The sequence below is a fragment of the Bison bison genome, unplaced genomic scaffold (genome assembly GCF_000754665.1).
Source record: "Bison bison bison isolate TAMUID 2011002044 unplaced genomic scaffold, Bison_UMD1.0 scf7180017864236, whole genome shotgun sequence".
NCBI lineage: Eukaryota > Metazoa > Chordata > Mammalia > Artiodactyla > Bovidae > Bison > Bison bison.
In genome coordinates, this window is record NW_011494808.1 from 2261206 (window position 1) to 2277361 (window position 16156).

Sequence of the window (16156 nt, forward strand, 5' to 3'; positions counted from 1 at the left end):
ACACATTTGCTTCACACTTTTAAAATTTCTAAGCACAGTTTAGGAATCTATATTGGTTTTGGCTTTTCAGTCGTGTCTTTTTTTAATCTTGCTCCTGCTTGCGAGACCCATTACAATTCCCCAATCTGTTGTGATTCTTGCTTTGCCCACGGTTTCAGCTTCACTCTTTTTTTTTTTTTTTTAAACTCCCTCTGTTGGGCCCTCAGAAACCACGCCGGCTTATACCATCTCTATAAATAACAAAGACACACCAAGTGTTCGCTTGCAAAATACCAATCAAAGGGGGAAACTCGGAGCTCGTAAAACGTGCTGGAGCGTACTATTTCTGCAGCTCCTGGGGGGATGCCAGAGAAAGCACAGCCGCTCCGTCCCCCACAGCCTATCAGACGGCCTTGTGCTTGCAGCCAGGTAGGCGAGAGCATCAGGAGAGAAAGAGCTGCAGACCCTTCACCCACAGAGGAAGCGGGTGGAAACAGCCAGTATCCGTCATTTGTTGTCAGTTGCGAAGCCATATCTGACTCTTTGCAACCCTAAGGACAGTCGCCCACCTGGCTATCCTCCACTATCTCCCAGAGCTTGCTCAAATTCACGTCCATCGAGTCGCTGACGCCATCCAACCACCTCATCCTCTGTCGTCCCCTTCTCCTGCCCTCAATCTATCCCAGCCTCAGGGTCTTTTCCAATAGGTCAGCTCTTTGCATCAGGTGGTCAAGGTACTGGAGCTCCAGCTTCAGCATCAGTCCTTCCAGTGAATATTCAGTTTGTCATGGGGTTAGAAAATAAAATACGCTGTACACGCTCAGGAAGAGCAAGTCAGTCTATTTCACCCCTGAGATCTCTTCACCTTCGGGAAATGACATGAAAATTACAGACTTCTACCTCAGAGACGATTCTACTTTCATAATATTTTGGTATCTCACTTCATAACCATAAATTATGTCTGTTCTCTACATGTTGTTCTTCTTGTTCTCAGCTCGCGAGGCAGCAAAACGCTTGCTGTGTGAAACAAATCAGCGCTGTGCTCGAGGCCACGTTAAATAAACAGCAAATGAAAAATAAGACACAGAGGGGACCAGCCAAGGGGAAAAAAAAACCCACAGGATGTACGTAACAAAGGAAGGACGTAGGTAACAAAGGACATGGTAAACAGAGGTGATTGTTTGATTTAATGTTGTTTGTCTTTAAACACTGGCTGAAGGGTGCTGAATAAACAAATAAGATGCATAAGAAATGAAACTGATTTCACAACACGTATAAATGCACTCGCAACATGTATCAATGCATCAATTTCATGGTTGTAGTTTCTGGACTTGAGTCACTGGTGTTTATAATCTACTGCTTTGGGGAGAAGCCTCCTGTTATGAGAGGTGTGATGCCAGCCATGCTCGGAGTAAAAAAGAACTCTGTTCGCTGTTCAAGGGACCCAGTAAAGAGAGCAGATGGGTTTGGAAGTGATCAAGGAGCAAGATCTCGAAATGATCAAGAACCTGCTGGAGAAGAATGAATGGGAGGGATCTGGATTCTTCCGAAGCCCTTACAAATGACATAGTCACCAATACTTATTTCTTTCTATGTAGACATTTTCTATACAGTACCATGTTTAACTTTCATACCAATTCTGCAACTGACTATGAGAATCCCCATTTTAAAGATGCGTATACTAAGGCCTCTCACTGGCTGAGTCACTCGCTTAAGGTCACAGAGTACGAAGCACCTCAGCGAGGATTTGGACACGAGGCGCCTGCCTGTGGACCTTCCAGTGCTCTCAGCCTCGGACAGCGTGAAGCCACTGGGAGAGGGGTTGTGTTTTTAGGTTTATAGTCTAGCGATGAGGATAAGGGCCCCCCGAATTTTATGGAAATGGGATCCTGTGCTTTCCAAGTGACTTCAGGGGCTCATAGACCTAGGAAGCAACTGAACGGAGGAGAGACGTTCAGAAGCAGGACTGGGTTTCCGTCATGAAGGACCGGTTTCTTCGGCCTGCGGGTTTGGGGCGACGCGTGAATTTCAGGGGAGAGCTCTGGCTCCCCAAGAGACGTACCTTGGTTGTGGTTTCCAGGATGATCTCTTTGTGCAGAAGTTCAACCACCATCTTCACGTGGCCTTCTTTAGAGGCCAGATGTAAGCCGTTCAACCCATTCTGTGGAGAGCAGAGAGGCAGGGAGGGTGGGGTTAGAGGGTCCGTGTGTCCTGAGGCCCCTGCCCCCGAGGGGAAGCGAAAGGGCCGGAAGGGGAGACCCGAGGGACCCCGGAGGGGTGTCTACCCAGGCTCAGGACTGAGCCAGGCTGGCTCCAGAGCAGGGTTTCTGTAGCGAGTCAGATGGAAAGAAAGAGGGTGGTAACAAGCCCCCCACCCTCGGGTGTGAATGAAGTGTGGAAGCTCTCATAAAACCAGCAGCGACCTTGAAATTCACATCTTAGCCGGGCGCAGGCACCACTTAACTGGGATGGTCTAGCTTTAACCCCCTGGTTAATTTTCACAGCAGCAACCAGAAACGGCAAAGCAGCAACACCCGGGTCTCCTAAGCATTTGTAGAGCTAGATGGATGTTTAGTAAAATAATGCATTTTGGAAGAAGGTCATCGGAAAACTAAATACCATCAATCATCTGGCTGTAAGATTTCCTCTACAGAAGAGTTAGTATTAAAATAGCCCCTTGGGGGAATTCCCTGGCAGTCCAGCTGCTGGGGCTCCTTGATTTCATTGCCGAGGGTGCAGGTTCAATCCCCGGTCAGGGAACTAAAATCACACAACCCCTCCAGTGTGGCCAAATAATAATAAGATAAAGCCAATAATTTATCTAAAAAATAGTTCTAGGGTATATCATAAGTCTGAGAGAAAAAGTATATGATATCATTTATAAGTGAAATCTAAAAAATAATACAAATGAATCTCTTTTCAAAACAAATAGGCTCACAGACACAGAATAAATGTATGGTTAACCAAAGAGGAAGTTGGGGAGGGATAAACTGGGAATGTGGGATTAACAGATACAAAAGACTATACATATAACATAAACAGCTAGGGTTTACTGTACAGCACAGGGGCTATATTCAACATCTTGCAATAACCTATAATGGAAAAGAATCTGAAAATATATGTAAATATATGTAAATATATAGGGGTTCCCGGGGTGGTGCTAGTGGTAAAGAACCTGCAAGCCAAAGCAGGAGATATAAGAGATTCAGGTTCCATCCCTGGGTCGGGAAGATCCACTGAAGGAGGGCATGGCAACCCACTCCAGTATTCTCACCTGGAGAATCCCAGGGACAGAGGAGCCTGGTGGGCTACAGTCCATGGGGTCACAGAGTCAGACATGACCGAAGCGACTTAGCACACACTCATGTATAACTGAATCACTTTGGTATATACCCGAAGCTAACACAATGTTGTAAACAACTATACTTCAGTGAAATAAAATAGCCCCTTGGCTACCTTGGCATTTCAAATAGGATCAAAACTTGTCTGACAGTTAAATTTTTGGGGGAAAAAAAAAACAAGCAAACATTTTTCAGGCCCAATCATCAGTCCACAAAAGCAGAACTCCCTCAGTCAGCAGCTGACGCTCCAGCTGCCCCGGTGGAGTTCCTCTGGGTCCTACAGTCAGGAGCCAGTCAGCCCCAGTGGTCCCCCTCTGCCTCTGATTCGTTTGCCCTTGCACTCAGATATCTCAAAACTTCCTGGCAAAAGCCGAATTCAAAGGGAGTTACTCAGAGCACAGATAAGTGACTACATGATGGCTGTCAGTTCCAATGCAGAAGGAGATCTCGGTTCCACATAGAGAATGGTTTTCATCAGTCAGTGATCTCCAGCCACCTCCTTCCCCACCAGCAATTCTCCCTTCTTCCCACGTTCCCCTCCCTGTCTCCTCTGCTGCTCAACCCTGTGCTCACACGTCCCCTTTCAGGGGGTGCCCCGGGGCCACCTCGGGCTCTGGCCAGTAAGAAAGACCCTCGCCACAAGGATGGAGGGACTTGGTTCCTGCTGATGTGAGCGGAGGGGTCTCTGGCTCACCCCATCTTCAAACACCTCTGCAGCTCCACCTCGGGGTCCCGAAACACCCACTTTCACTTTGCATCCGGGCACCATTTTCAGAAGGTTCCAGTTAAACCACACATATCCTGCCTGGGAGTGGTAGTGTCCCCACCCATGAACAGATGGGTCCTGTTGCTTTGCTAAAACCACAGAGGAGAGTGCTGAGCGATCACTGCAGGCACGCGACACAGGTGCCTTGTGACGGGAGAGGGGACCCGAGAGTAAGGACGTGTATGAGACCGTCTTTACGTCGGGTCTTGGATGCGGCAAATACAACAGGTGCCTTGGGTATCAGAAGACAGCCAAGGGTAGGCTTGAGGGCAGCTCGGGGTTGAAGTACACCAGCCCCCCTCAAATCATCTTGGAAACACAGACTTGCAGAAAAGCAATTTGTCAGGTGACCTGCTAGTGGCCCCAGGAGCCACTCTCCAGCTTTGCATCCTGACTCAGTACTGGGGTGGGTCTTCACGGCAGAAGACCCTCTCCCTCACCAGCACTGTGATCTGCAATCCCGTCTACACACCCAACAGCCACCTAGTCTGGAAGGTTCAGTGTGCTGAGCGCAGGCATGCTGAGCGTGGTTACGCGGGTACTCAGGATGGTGTGTGTGGTCATGGGAATCGCAGTCTGCTCACCTCAGCGGTCTCGGCTGTGGCTGTGCTTGTGCATGGTGGGTGTGTGTGTGCGTGTGTGCACGCGCGTGCGCGCGCGCGTGTGTGTGTGTATTGACTGCTAGGGTTTCAGTGGTGCTGTGGGTTGCAATCACCTTCCGGGGGCAGTTACTGGCCCTGAATATGCCTCAAAGCTGGGGAAGTGGCAAGTCTAGAAAGAAAACACTCATGTTTACTGCTAAAGCCCCAGGGTGACTGTCCCTGCTCTTTGGAGCCTCAGGGTCAGTGTACTATCTGCCCGGAGAAGGCCGGTGTCCAGCAGGATGCTGGAGATCCCTGGATCCTGAGGAAACGGAGGCCTGGAACAGTCAAATGCCTGGCTCAGGTCACACAGCCTTTCTAGGGCACCGCCACAGACAGAGCTAACCCGATTCCCCAGAAGAAAGGGTTTGCGTTTTTGTTTCTTTTCAACCGGAGGGACTACTATGTCTCTTTTCATAGACGATGAAAGCACGGTTGTCCTTTGTGATTACCAGGCAGCCTAGAGGGACTTCCCAGTCACCGTAAGCGTCCCCGTGGGGCTGGCCACGAGCCCTGTAGATGGTCCCCAGGATTTTACTCGTTCGCTGCCCTGGTCCCGAGGAAGCCCCTCTGCTTCCCTCCTTAAGTCACATGCCCCTCCCGAAGCTGCACTCTGGCAGAAGACAAGGATGGTCTAAATAGATCAGCGTCTCCAATACTCTACTCAGCTTCCACCTCAGCTCCTGGTTCAAAGATGTCTTCTTGATGGCTCATTTTTCTCACTTTGTAACCCAGTCACCCTAAGGTACTTTCAAGTCCATTTCTGGGATGATCTGAATGCAGTGCCCTCACCAGGACTCCAGGGTAAGCCCCACATGGCACAGCTATGAGAAGTGTGCAAAAGGCTCCAGAGGTTTGGTCACGGCTGTGACAAACTCCTGTCCCAGCGACCGTCGCTTCAGGCCGAGCACACACTTAATCCGCTTCTGCAGACATTTACTGAGGACCTGTTCCGTGCGTGGCACCGTGCTAGGTGCTAGGGAGGCCTGAAACACAAACCCTGAGTCTCGAAGGACTCAGTTTTGTAGAGAAAAGAGATGCATAGACAAATGAGAAATCATGTGAACAATGCCCCAAATGCAGGTATAGGACCATGTAGCACAGACGAGAAAGGAGTTGCTTGGTTAAAGGGGTCAGAAAGCTTCATGGAGGTCTTTTCAGGGCAGCTTGCACGCAGCCACGGGCGCAAGTCCATTGACAATGGCAACGCGAGTTTGAATTCCAAACCCATGAGCTCAAATTCTAGAAACCATGTCCCCAGCCATTCTCATCAAGCGCCCTCCTCTTTCTTCTGTGAAGCAGCTGAATACAAGGGATGCACAAACCCCCAGACCAACTGCAGCAAGTCTTGTCCAGTAGGTGGGCTCAGCGGGTGGATGACTGCTCACCTCCAGCAGCTGAAGTCACTGAAAGCCTGAAAGTGACTTTACTGCACATGTACACGAAGAAACTTGTACAACTGACTTATTAGAGGCACAGCTAGTCTGTATAGGAGACTACTTTCAGTATTTCAAGAATGTTTTATGAATAAACACCTCATTTCATACTACCTATTTATTTCAGCAGATTTGTTATTGCTCAAATACAAAGAGGGGAGGGGTGCAAATTCTGGGAGCTTCTTGCTCTTAGCTGTAACTATGGACAGAGGCGGACTGTAATCTACCACCCCTTTAAAATCAGGATCTGTGTGCTGTATTGGAGTTAAATCAAGGCTCAAGTCGATCAGTTCAGTTCAGTCGTTCAGTCGTGTCCGACTCTTTGCAACTCCACGGACTGCAGCACGCTAGGCCTCCCTGTCCATCACCAACTCCTGGAGCTTGCGAGTTGGTGATGCCATCCAACCATCTCATCCTCCGTCGTCCCCTTCTCCTCCTGCCTTCAATCTTTCCCAGCATCAGGGTCTTTTCTAATGAGTCAGTTATTCACATAAGGTGGCCAAATTACTGGAGTTTCAGCTTCAGCATCAGTCCTTCCAATGAATATTCAGGACTGATTTCTTTAAGGATTGACTGGTTGGATTTCCTTGCAGTCCAAGGGACTCTCAAGAGTCTTCTCCAACACCACAGTTCAAAAGCATCAATTCTTCAGTGGTCAGCTTTCTTTATAGTCCAACTCTCACATCCATACATGACTATTAGGAAAACCATAGCTTTGACTAGACGGACCTTTGTCAACAAAGTAATGTCTCTGCTTTTTAATATGCTGTCTAGGTTGGTCATAGCTTTTCTTCCAGGGAGCAAGCGTCTTTTAATTCATGACTACAGTCACTATCTACAGTGATTTTGGAGCCCCCCCTCCCCAAAATAAAGTCTCTCACGCTTTCCATTGTTTCCCCATCTATTTGCCAAGATGTTGGCTACAAGTAAAAGGCTGCTGAATCTTCCTCAAACCTTTTCAGCTGGTCCAGCTAACCTGACAATGACTCCACTCCGTGCCAAATGGCAGACAGGCTACTGAGGGGGACTGTGGGGAGAAATCACCTATTCCTTCACTCAAATAACTGGGTGTAGAAGATAAACAAGAAGGAGATGGAGGGATATTAGAGGAAAAGGTTCAACTAAATTAGAAACTGGGGAGCAAAGCAGCAGCTACTTGTGGCCATTTTCTAACACGTGCCTTTCTCAGGAAAATGCCAGCTTGCCAATTCCTCTTCTTAAAGACACCTGCTTCTGGGTCTCCACCTACACACGCGTTAGACCAACTGATTTTGTTCCACAGCCCTTTCCTGCTCGGTTCTGTTTCTCTTTCATTACTCTTTTCCTTTTTTCCTCCAGTTTCGATCATTTCTATAGACTTATCATCAAGTTCTTGATTCTTTTCTCAGCTGTGTCCAGTCTACTCTTGGGCCTGTTGAATAAATTTCTCATCGCCAAGAAAGTTTTTTTTTTTTTTTAATTTCTAGCATTTCTTACAATCTAGCCCATTTCTTACTGGGCTCTTTCTTATAGTTGGGGCTTCCCTGGTGGCTCAGATGATAAAGAATCTGCCTGTAATACAGGATATGTGGGTTCAAACCCTGGGTTGGGAAGATCCCCTGGAGAAGGAAACAGCAACCCACTCCAGTATTCTTGCCTGAAAAATTCCATGGACAGAGGAGCATGGCAGGCTACAGTCCATGGGGTCACAAAGACTGGGACAGAGCTGAACAACTAAGACCTTTCTACAGTTTTCACCCCTCTGCTAAAACTTCCTCTGTTCGTGAATAGTGTCCATTTTCCCTACTGGATCCATATTAAGCACAGTTAAAGTCCATCTGATAGTTCCAACCTCCAGGTCGTCATCTCTGAGTCTGGTTCTGTTGATGGCTTTGTCTATTGACAATGCTTTGTTTTCTCTTACTTTGGGTGCATGTGTGTATAGTAATTTTTAATTGAGTGCCAGACATTATACACAGAAGAACAGTAGAGACTGAAGTAATTTGTGTCTGGAAATGGGCATGCTTCTTCTTCTGAGAAGCTGTTAGCACAGAAGTGGGGGTGGGGGAGCTGGGTCAATGCACTCAGGAGTTGGCCTGCGCCTGGGTGTTTGGTGACTCCTGGCGCACACAGCCTTTGGCAGGCTTCTGTCACCTTGAGTCCAGAGCCAGAGCTGGGATGCCAGAGGCCTATTCTGTGTTCCCGATCTCCCCTCAGCTTCCAGCCCATCCTGGCACACCTGTGCCTCCACTGGGGTCTTTCTCCACACTCTTGCCCCACTCTCTGCAGTCCTACATTCTTCCTTGTTACAAGGTTGGAGCAGAGAGCTTCTCTTCTGTCCTGGCCCAGCTTCAGCCTTAGGCAGGCTTTGCTCTTGGACCTGAAAGGTGGAAGTTGTTTTTTTTTTCCATCATTTCTTCCCCTCTTCTCCATAGCAGCAAAACATGCCTTGTCTCTATACTTGGTGTTGAGTGACACTTCCTTGCTCTTCCTCCACTAGCAGAAGCAGACCTCTGCTTTTTTTTCTTGGTACAAAACAGTTACTGGCCCCAGTTTCCCGCCCTCCCTAGGGGTACAGAGGTTGTGCCCAAGCTTTCCTGCAGGGGTCTCTGGCTGTGTCCTGGGGCTGGAAGCTCTCCCACCCTCACCAAAGGCAGAGGCAGTGTGACTACTTCTCCCCTAGACACGGGATTTCTGCCTGGGGTCCGAAGGGGAGAGACTCTATTTTTGCTTCACTTAAATGAAGAGTCTGGAATGCAGGCAAGGCTTTGTCTGTGGTCCCCTCCACCCCGATCCCACAGTCGCAGGCAACACCTGCTCTCCTGTGGCGAGCTCTCTGCTCCCCAGGGACGCTCTCTGATCTGATTTACTCCAGTATTTCTCAGGAGCACCTCGTAGCGGCCTGAGGTTCCAGACACACTGCAGCCACGCTGGCCTGCGAGCCAAGAATCTGTTAAGACGTCGGCTTTATGGCAACTGCTTTTCTCTCCTGGATCTACCAAAACTGAAACGGTGGCCTTTCCTAGGAGGGCTTGTCTCTTTTGAGAATTCGGCCAACCTTGCTGCCTTGAGATCTCAGCTTTCTGATAGGCTTAGGGGAAACTGTAATTCTGCAGAGTATCCAGGCATTTTTTTTTTTGCTGTTAGGGTGGGAGCAGTGTTCTTCGAAGCTTTTCACATCCTAGAAACTCTATCCTGAGTCTCCAAGGCCACCTGGCCGCCATATGATCTTGTCCCACATGGTCTTAACACGGCAGACAACCATTTTAGTATCTTTCTGGCAAAAAGATTTATGCCAAGCACTCACACCTGGGGTTGTTCATCTGCCTTTGCTCTTTTTTTTTTTTTTTTTTCAGGTAAAATGTCAATTTAGTGGGTTCTTCTGAGCAGCAGTCTGTCTGATGGGAGGGAGAGGAGATCTCAGCCAGGCTGTGTTTCTTTTAACATTTTTAAGGAGAAAGGGAAAAAAAATCACTCAGCCTGAATGATTTAATTTGCAGTATTTTCTTGTACCAACTGTGAAAAATTCCACTGGCAAAACAGACAATTCTAGACATTTGTTCTCAGTAAATGATCCCTCTGTTTCATGTCTCTGATTGCCCCAATTACGCTAATTGATTTCTCAACGTACAAATACAGGAGACGTGTCACAGGAAATTCAAACTCTCGTCCTGTCCAGAGTAGAGGACTGTTCCAGATGGAGAGGCCACGGTGTCCGGAGACCCTTGGCCTCTTTGGAAACTCCAGAACACCTCCAAGGCTGACGCTGGTGTGCTGGTGTGGACGTGCTGTGTTCCACGCCTTTTCTCACACTTGGTGATCCTTTCACCTGCACACACAGCCGGTCCTGCCCGCACGGGTACAGTTTCTGGCTGTGTCCTAAGGACCTCGTGCCCACCTGCCCCTCCCACCCCACTGCCCCCCAAAACTCATGATTCTAGCCCCTACCCCTTTTCTCTGAGCTAAGCAATGTCTGCTCCTGTAGTGACTGGGAAGCATGGCCTTTTTATTCATAAACACCTACTACCTTACTATTGATTGGACTTATCAGGTTAATTAATTGGCTGTGCTACCGCCAGAGGCAATGGAGCCCTGGGCAGGGGAAGCTTTGATGGGGAAGGAAAGGAGTGGAGTCCTGGAAGAACAAGCCAGAGTAGCGGCAGAGAAAGCCAAGAAGCCAGGGACCCCAGAGGGGAACAAGAAGAAGCCGGAGAGGGGCTTCTAGGTAACTTGCCTTCAGGTGGTCGGCAAACAGTGAGAGCCTCTCCCATAACGGACAAGGACGTGCACACAGAGCATCACACACCTAGTTCTTATACGTTATACCTACTTTCCCGTTCACTCTGGATCCTCTGTTAGCTTGTTATATCTGTCCAGAGAAGGTAAGTATTCTACTCTATGTTACAGAAGCTTAATTTCCTGAATAACAACCTGCTGATGCATTTGTGACCTCTGGCTTTGCTCTATTATTGGTTCTTATTTGTGGAGCAAGATCACTGACGTTATATATTTGCAGGTCTGCCGCCCTGAAACAGAGCAGGAAATAAGAATCTGAATGGGGTGCTGGAGAGAAACAAAAAGGTCAAAATGGTGGCCATCCCTCGTCTGAATCCTGAGATTGATGGGAAATAGAGAAAGGGTCAGGTAAGAAGAAGAGGCAGAGACCACGGAAACCAAAGGCCAAGGAGACGATGAGACGAGGCGACTATTATCCTGGGCTCAGGAGATAAGGGCTTGAACTAAGCTTCTGACAAAGAAATGACTACAACAATGTAAATCTTGGGGCCTGTCCTCAAATTGCCTGCATTAAGTTTTTGGTCCAAACAGAAACAAAATCGAAAGGGAATGGAGATGTTCCCATCTTCCCTTTTCTTCCCCTTCCCTTCCCTCACCCCCCAGTCGGAAGATGCTGGCATCTGAGCGTGCAGGACGGTGAACCAGAGGGGTGCCTTGCAGAGGCATCTGAGAGGGAGGCGGGGGCTGCTCTGGAGTGCTTGGGAGGTGGGTACATAGAGCAAATGAACAAGCTCTTTGAAGGTGGTGCAAATCAGTGGAGTCAGGCTTCTCACTGTCTGAAGAAATTTAAACCCTGGAAAGAGGAAAGACTAGGAAGAGCCCTGAGGTCTTGGATTAAGATTAGAAGCATTGGCCTGATCTCAGGGATTTTTAAAAACACACACAGACAGATGTAGAAGTCGTTATAGATGCGTGTACACACGTGAAAGCAGTAGCAATGGGCACCCTGAGTGGCCAGATTTTGGTGTCTACAAACCAGGCTCCACTCAAAGGAAACAGAGGCCTTGGAAAAGTGAGTGATTCAGGACTGGGGCAGGGACAGTACAAAATGACCCTGGGATAACTTGCAGCATAAAGTAAAGAAATCAAAGACTGATGCGGACATGTCAGAGAACACAGAAGCCAGCGTACTGGAAAGCCTGCTAGTGGCCTGATTCAGATTCGAACATCCGCGAGTATCAGACTACAACCCATCAAATGAACCCATGAGTCTGAACAGGTATAAATAAATAATGAAAAAACGAATCAGTAAGAAAGAAGGGAAAGCTTATTCAGTGGAATATCAGCTAATAAATGTAGAAGGAATGACGAAGATGGAGAAGCATTCCTTGGAACCATCACAGTGGTAACCAATGCAGGCAGAAACTAGCCGTCTTTGCCAAGAATGGTGGCTGGAAGTCTGACGGGAAACAGACTTGTGTTGGCAATACATGGGAATATTCCTCCCCGAGAAAATACTGAGCAACCACAAAGGGAAAAATCAATGATTTTACAGCAGAAAAACTTGGCAGACACCAATATCAAGGTTAACGTCCTCAGATATGGAAAGAGAGCTTGATTTCTACAGGACCCTGCCAAGAATGCATGGCCTCAGCCTGGTCACCAGTAAACATCTGCAGACACAGCTGGGGTTCGAAGTACAGAATGGAAGACGGGCAAGAAGGTGAGATAGGCCAAGACTGAGGAAGCATTCCAGATCGAAGGAGACCAACAAGACATGACAAGTGAGCCCGAAGTGTACTCCTGGAGAGATCCTGTATTATGCGGGAAAGTGTCCTGACTTCCATATGGTACCCACCGGATGTTTAGCAGTGACGGCGAATGACACCATCTCTGTATATGTTACACATTGACAGACAGGAAAGGTCAGAGGATCTGGGTGACAGAGGATTCTTTGTACTGTTCATGGAACTTTTCTATAGGTGCGAAAGTTTAAAATTTAAAAAAACAAAGCCAGGGGCTGGGTAGGAGGGAGCCACGGGGTAAGGGTAGAAGAGGCTGTCAGAGAAGCCGAGGCAGAGCTGGGGGTGACCCTGGGCGCTGGCTATGGTGGGAGAGGATGGGCGGCCCACTGGGGTTCCTGCACATCTAGGACCAGAGACTGTGTGGGAGGCTGAGCACACACATCCCTGAGTTCTACAGGCCCAAGAGGTGCCACCTTTACCAGAGTCGAGAGACCGTTCTAGGCTGGAAACCCCAGAGAGCAGCCTAAGCCCTGCGTGGGAACCAGCTGACGGGAGGGCAGGCCCCCCACCTGCAGCCTCCTCCTGACCCGGATATTGTGTGACCACTTGGTGGGAAAGGTCTGCTAAAAATACATGATCCTGGATCTAACGCATCAGAAGCCAGAAAGAGCCGAGGTGATGGTTGTCACCCTGGCGGGAAATCACGCTTCGTCTCCCTTGCCAGCCTGTCTCTGGTCCAGGACCAGGGAAGGGAGGAGAAGCTCAGAAACCGGGAGGAAGGCGCAGGGTCTGAGAGGAACGCTCACGGGCAGCTCTGAGCACGCCCCTCCTCTGCTCTATCACAACCGGAGTTTATCTCCTGACCCAGGTACTGTTTATGATTTGGGGTTTACTGGATATTCACAAGGAGGGAAATGCCTGAACACTTTCCATTATCTTAAGAAAAAAAAAAGAAACCCACATGTCTTTGGGAGCTCTTGGAGGAGATGCTTCAACCTGGTCCCTTGTCCGCTCCTCACTGGACACACCTGGGCAGCCTCCAAGCTCAGCTGCCTGGCAGCTGCAGGGGCTGGAAAGAGTGTCCACGTCCGAGACCTTGGCCTTCCTTTAAAAGGATAAAAAGAGCCAGTCCCTCAGAAGCAGAGCAGCGGGGTTTAGGGGAAGGACATTAGATACCAAACAAAGGCCTCTCAGCTGCCCTCCTAATGTCTAGACATGTCACTTCACCTTTGGGGTCTCCGTCTGTGAGTCTTCAAATTGGCAGGCCTGCCTCCTCTTATTTTGTATTTTTAAATATTTATTTATTTGGCTGCAGCAGGCCTTAGTTGTGGCACGCGGGATCCCTGACCAGGGACTGAACCCGGGCCCCTGCACTGGGAGCGTGGAGGCTCAGCCACTGGACCGCCAGGGAACCACCAGCCTGTTTCCTCTTAATTCCGCAATTCCAGAATCAAACAGTTGTAGGCACTCTCAGGAGACAATCAACAGATATGTTTCTGCTTGCAGAGATGCAGAGAAAGATACAAGACTGACGCCAAACTTCTCACAGGGAATTGGGGGAAGTGGGGGCAGAAGGGGAGACTTACAGGAGATCGACTTTCTGTATTTATATAAAGGGTGACTTTTTCAGCAACCACCCTGTATTCACCCGCTGTTAAATTAAAAATCACGAAACAATGAAACCTAGGAAGATGGTTCTCACAAATGCCAAAAACGTGGCTATTAGAGATTCACAGTCAAGTGTCAACGATGCCAGGACAAATTCACACGCCTGGTCTATTCTACTCGGAAAGAAAGCGAACCGTGTTTACATTTCCTCTGTTAGCCAGGGAGGTAAATCTTCTTCCAAGGCCCGGATCCCATGTCATTTTCCTCTGTAACTTCCCTTGTCCCTCTCTCATCCCCCCTCTACACTGTATTCCCAGCTCCCAAAGTTAGTCGCTGTCCCCACCATATCCCCAGGGCGCTTGATGACCCTACCTTATCACTGAGTCTACCAGCTCTCGTGTCTCTGTCCCCAAGTAGGACTGTCTGCAGAATCCCGCTTCTCCCTGTACCTCTAGTGCCAGCCTGGAGCCTGGGCACTCACTGCGTGCTCCCCAGGCGTTGGCGGAACTGACCTCACACGCATGCCACCCGACACGCACACAGAGCTATCTTTCTTTTCAGTCTCTCGAAACGAAGATGGCACATCTGGTCTTCATGTTATAAACTCGGAGCAGTCAAACCACTGAGTGGACTTTGGAAGGTGCGCTTTCCTTGCGATGCATGCTAGATCATTCTGATGATGCTGTCAACCTTTCTAGTCCCTAGGATCCCAGAGATGTCCCCATTGTTGCTACAAGTGGGCATCTTTATTTGCCCGAAGCGGGTCTGTTGACTCTGCCTTCACCAAGAGGGAAGGAAAATGAAGATAAAACCAGCACAAGGAAGGCTGCCCAGAGAAGGGGGGGCCCGCTGCACAGTCAGCCCGTCCTTGGAGTTCAGTATCGGGAGACCCCGGCTGCAGCCCAGGAAGACCTTACTAATGAAGCACCTGCTCTATCATCCACCCCACAAAAGGGATGCGGGACTTCAAAGTGGACGTGCCTGGAGGGGCTTGAGAAAGCAGAGACACCCGAGAGCTGAAACCTGCGATTCTTAAACACCACGGGTCACTCTGACTCCAGTCAAGCAATCAACTTCCTTTCAAACGATAAACTAGTCACTGTAATTAGCAAGATGAACATCAAATAGCTCATTTCTGCTGCAATGCAGAAGTAATTTACCTATTTAAAATAATTCAGGGGAAGGAGGTTTTCAGGTTCTGTCTTTTTCATAAACATCTTTTTCTGGTGGAAACTGGAGTTCCAGGAGAGTCCCTGGAACTGGACGCTGGGGTATCTGGCACTCCCCTCATTCACCTGCACTCCCCTCCTCCCCAGGACCACCTCTCTCCCACATGGGGGCTGCAACTACACATCCTCCCCTTCTCCTCATCACTCATCCAGAGCTGCATGCTTCCAGAAGGCTTGTGCGTGTGCGCTCAGTCGCTTCAGGTTGTCCAACTTTGCAACCCCATGGACTGTAGCCCGCCAGGCTCCTCTTGTCCATGGGATTCTCCAGGCAAGAATACTGGAGCGGGTTGCCATGCCCTCCTCCAGGGGATCTTCCTGACCCAGTGATCGAACCCAGGTCTCCTGCATTACAAGTGGATTCTTTACCCATGAGTGACCTGGGAAGCCCACCAGAAGGCTTCATGTGTTACCCTGTCATTACATGGAGAGGCTTTCTGCGTGAGTTTGTGGGGGGTACAGGTAGAATTAGGGGAGGATGTAGATGAACACAATCTCTATGCCGATGAGCAGTTCCTAAGCAAAAGATGATGCCAGAGGGGAATTCCCCGGGGGTCCAGAGGTTAAGACTCTTCACATCCACTGCAGGGGGTGTGGGTTCAATTCCTGGTCGGGAACTAAGATCTTGCATGCCACGCGTTGCAGCAAAAAAAAAAGATGAATCCAGAGAAGAGTAACAGGCTGCATATTGACCTTGATCCAGACGTACCCTCCTAACCTGACTGCCCCCACCCTGCCCTCTTACATTTCATTTCCCCCAACCTCACTCCCTGCCCACTCCCCACACCCTTCACCGCCCCTGCCTCTGCAGCGACCGCTCCTTCTCACTACAATTCCCCATGCTCAGTCTCCCTGGCAGACTCCCACTCTTTCTTCCGAGGCTTTCTCTGACTCACTGGCATCCCAGCCACCACCCCCAGGCTGGGAGCGACGGGGGAGTCGACGCTGGGACTCCCTCTTAGTGGCCAGCACGTGGCTTAGTAGAGCAGCTCAAGGAGTGTGTGGAGTGAATGAATGAAAACAGCCTGTGTGTTCCTCCTGGATGCTACTAGATGTGTAAGCTTCTATTTCCAAGCTGGGCTTCCTTACTAGCCTTTGAGTTCTCTGAGAGCAGGGCATGGATGAATTAAGGGTCTACCAACGTGCTGGGGGCATTGTAAGTGCTCGGTTTATGTTTGTGGAACTCGTGTATGTAGAGT

General features: G+C 49.2%; 1 protein-coding gene across 1 annotated transcript in view; it reads right to left on the minus strand.

Annotated features, from left to right (window-relative positions):
• The window catches only part of LOC104993262 (ankyrin-1-like), a 73562-nt gene that overhangs the window by 37126 nt on the left and 20280 nt on the right, over positions 1-16156 (minus strand). Inside the window, exon 6 of the mRNA XM_010846443.1 lies at positions 2042-2140. Within this exon, the coding sequence (XP_010844745.1) occupies positions 2042-2140 (99 nt within the window). The remainder of the gene's footprint in view (positions 1-2041; positions 2141-16156) is intronic.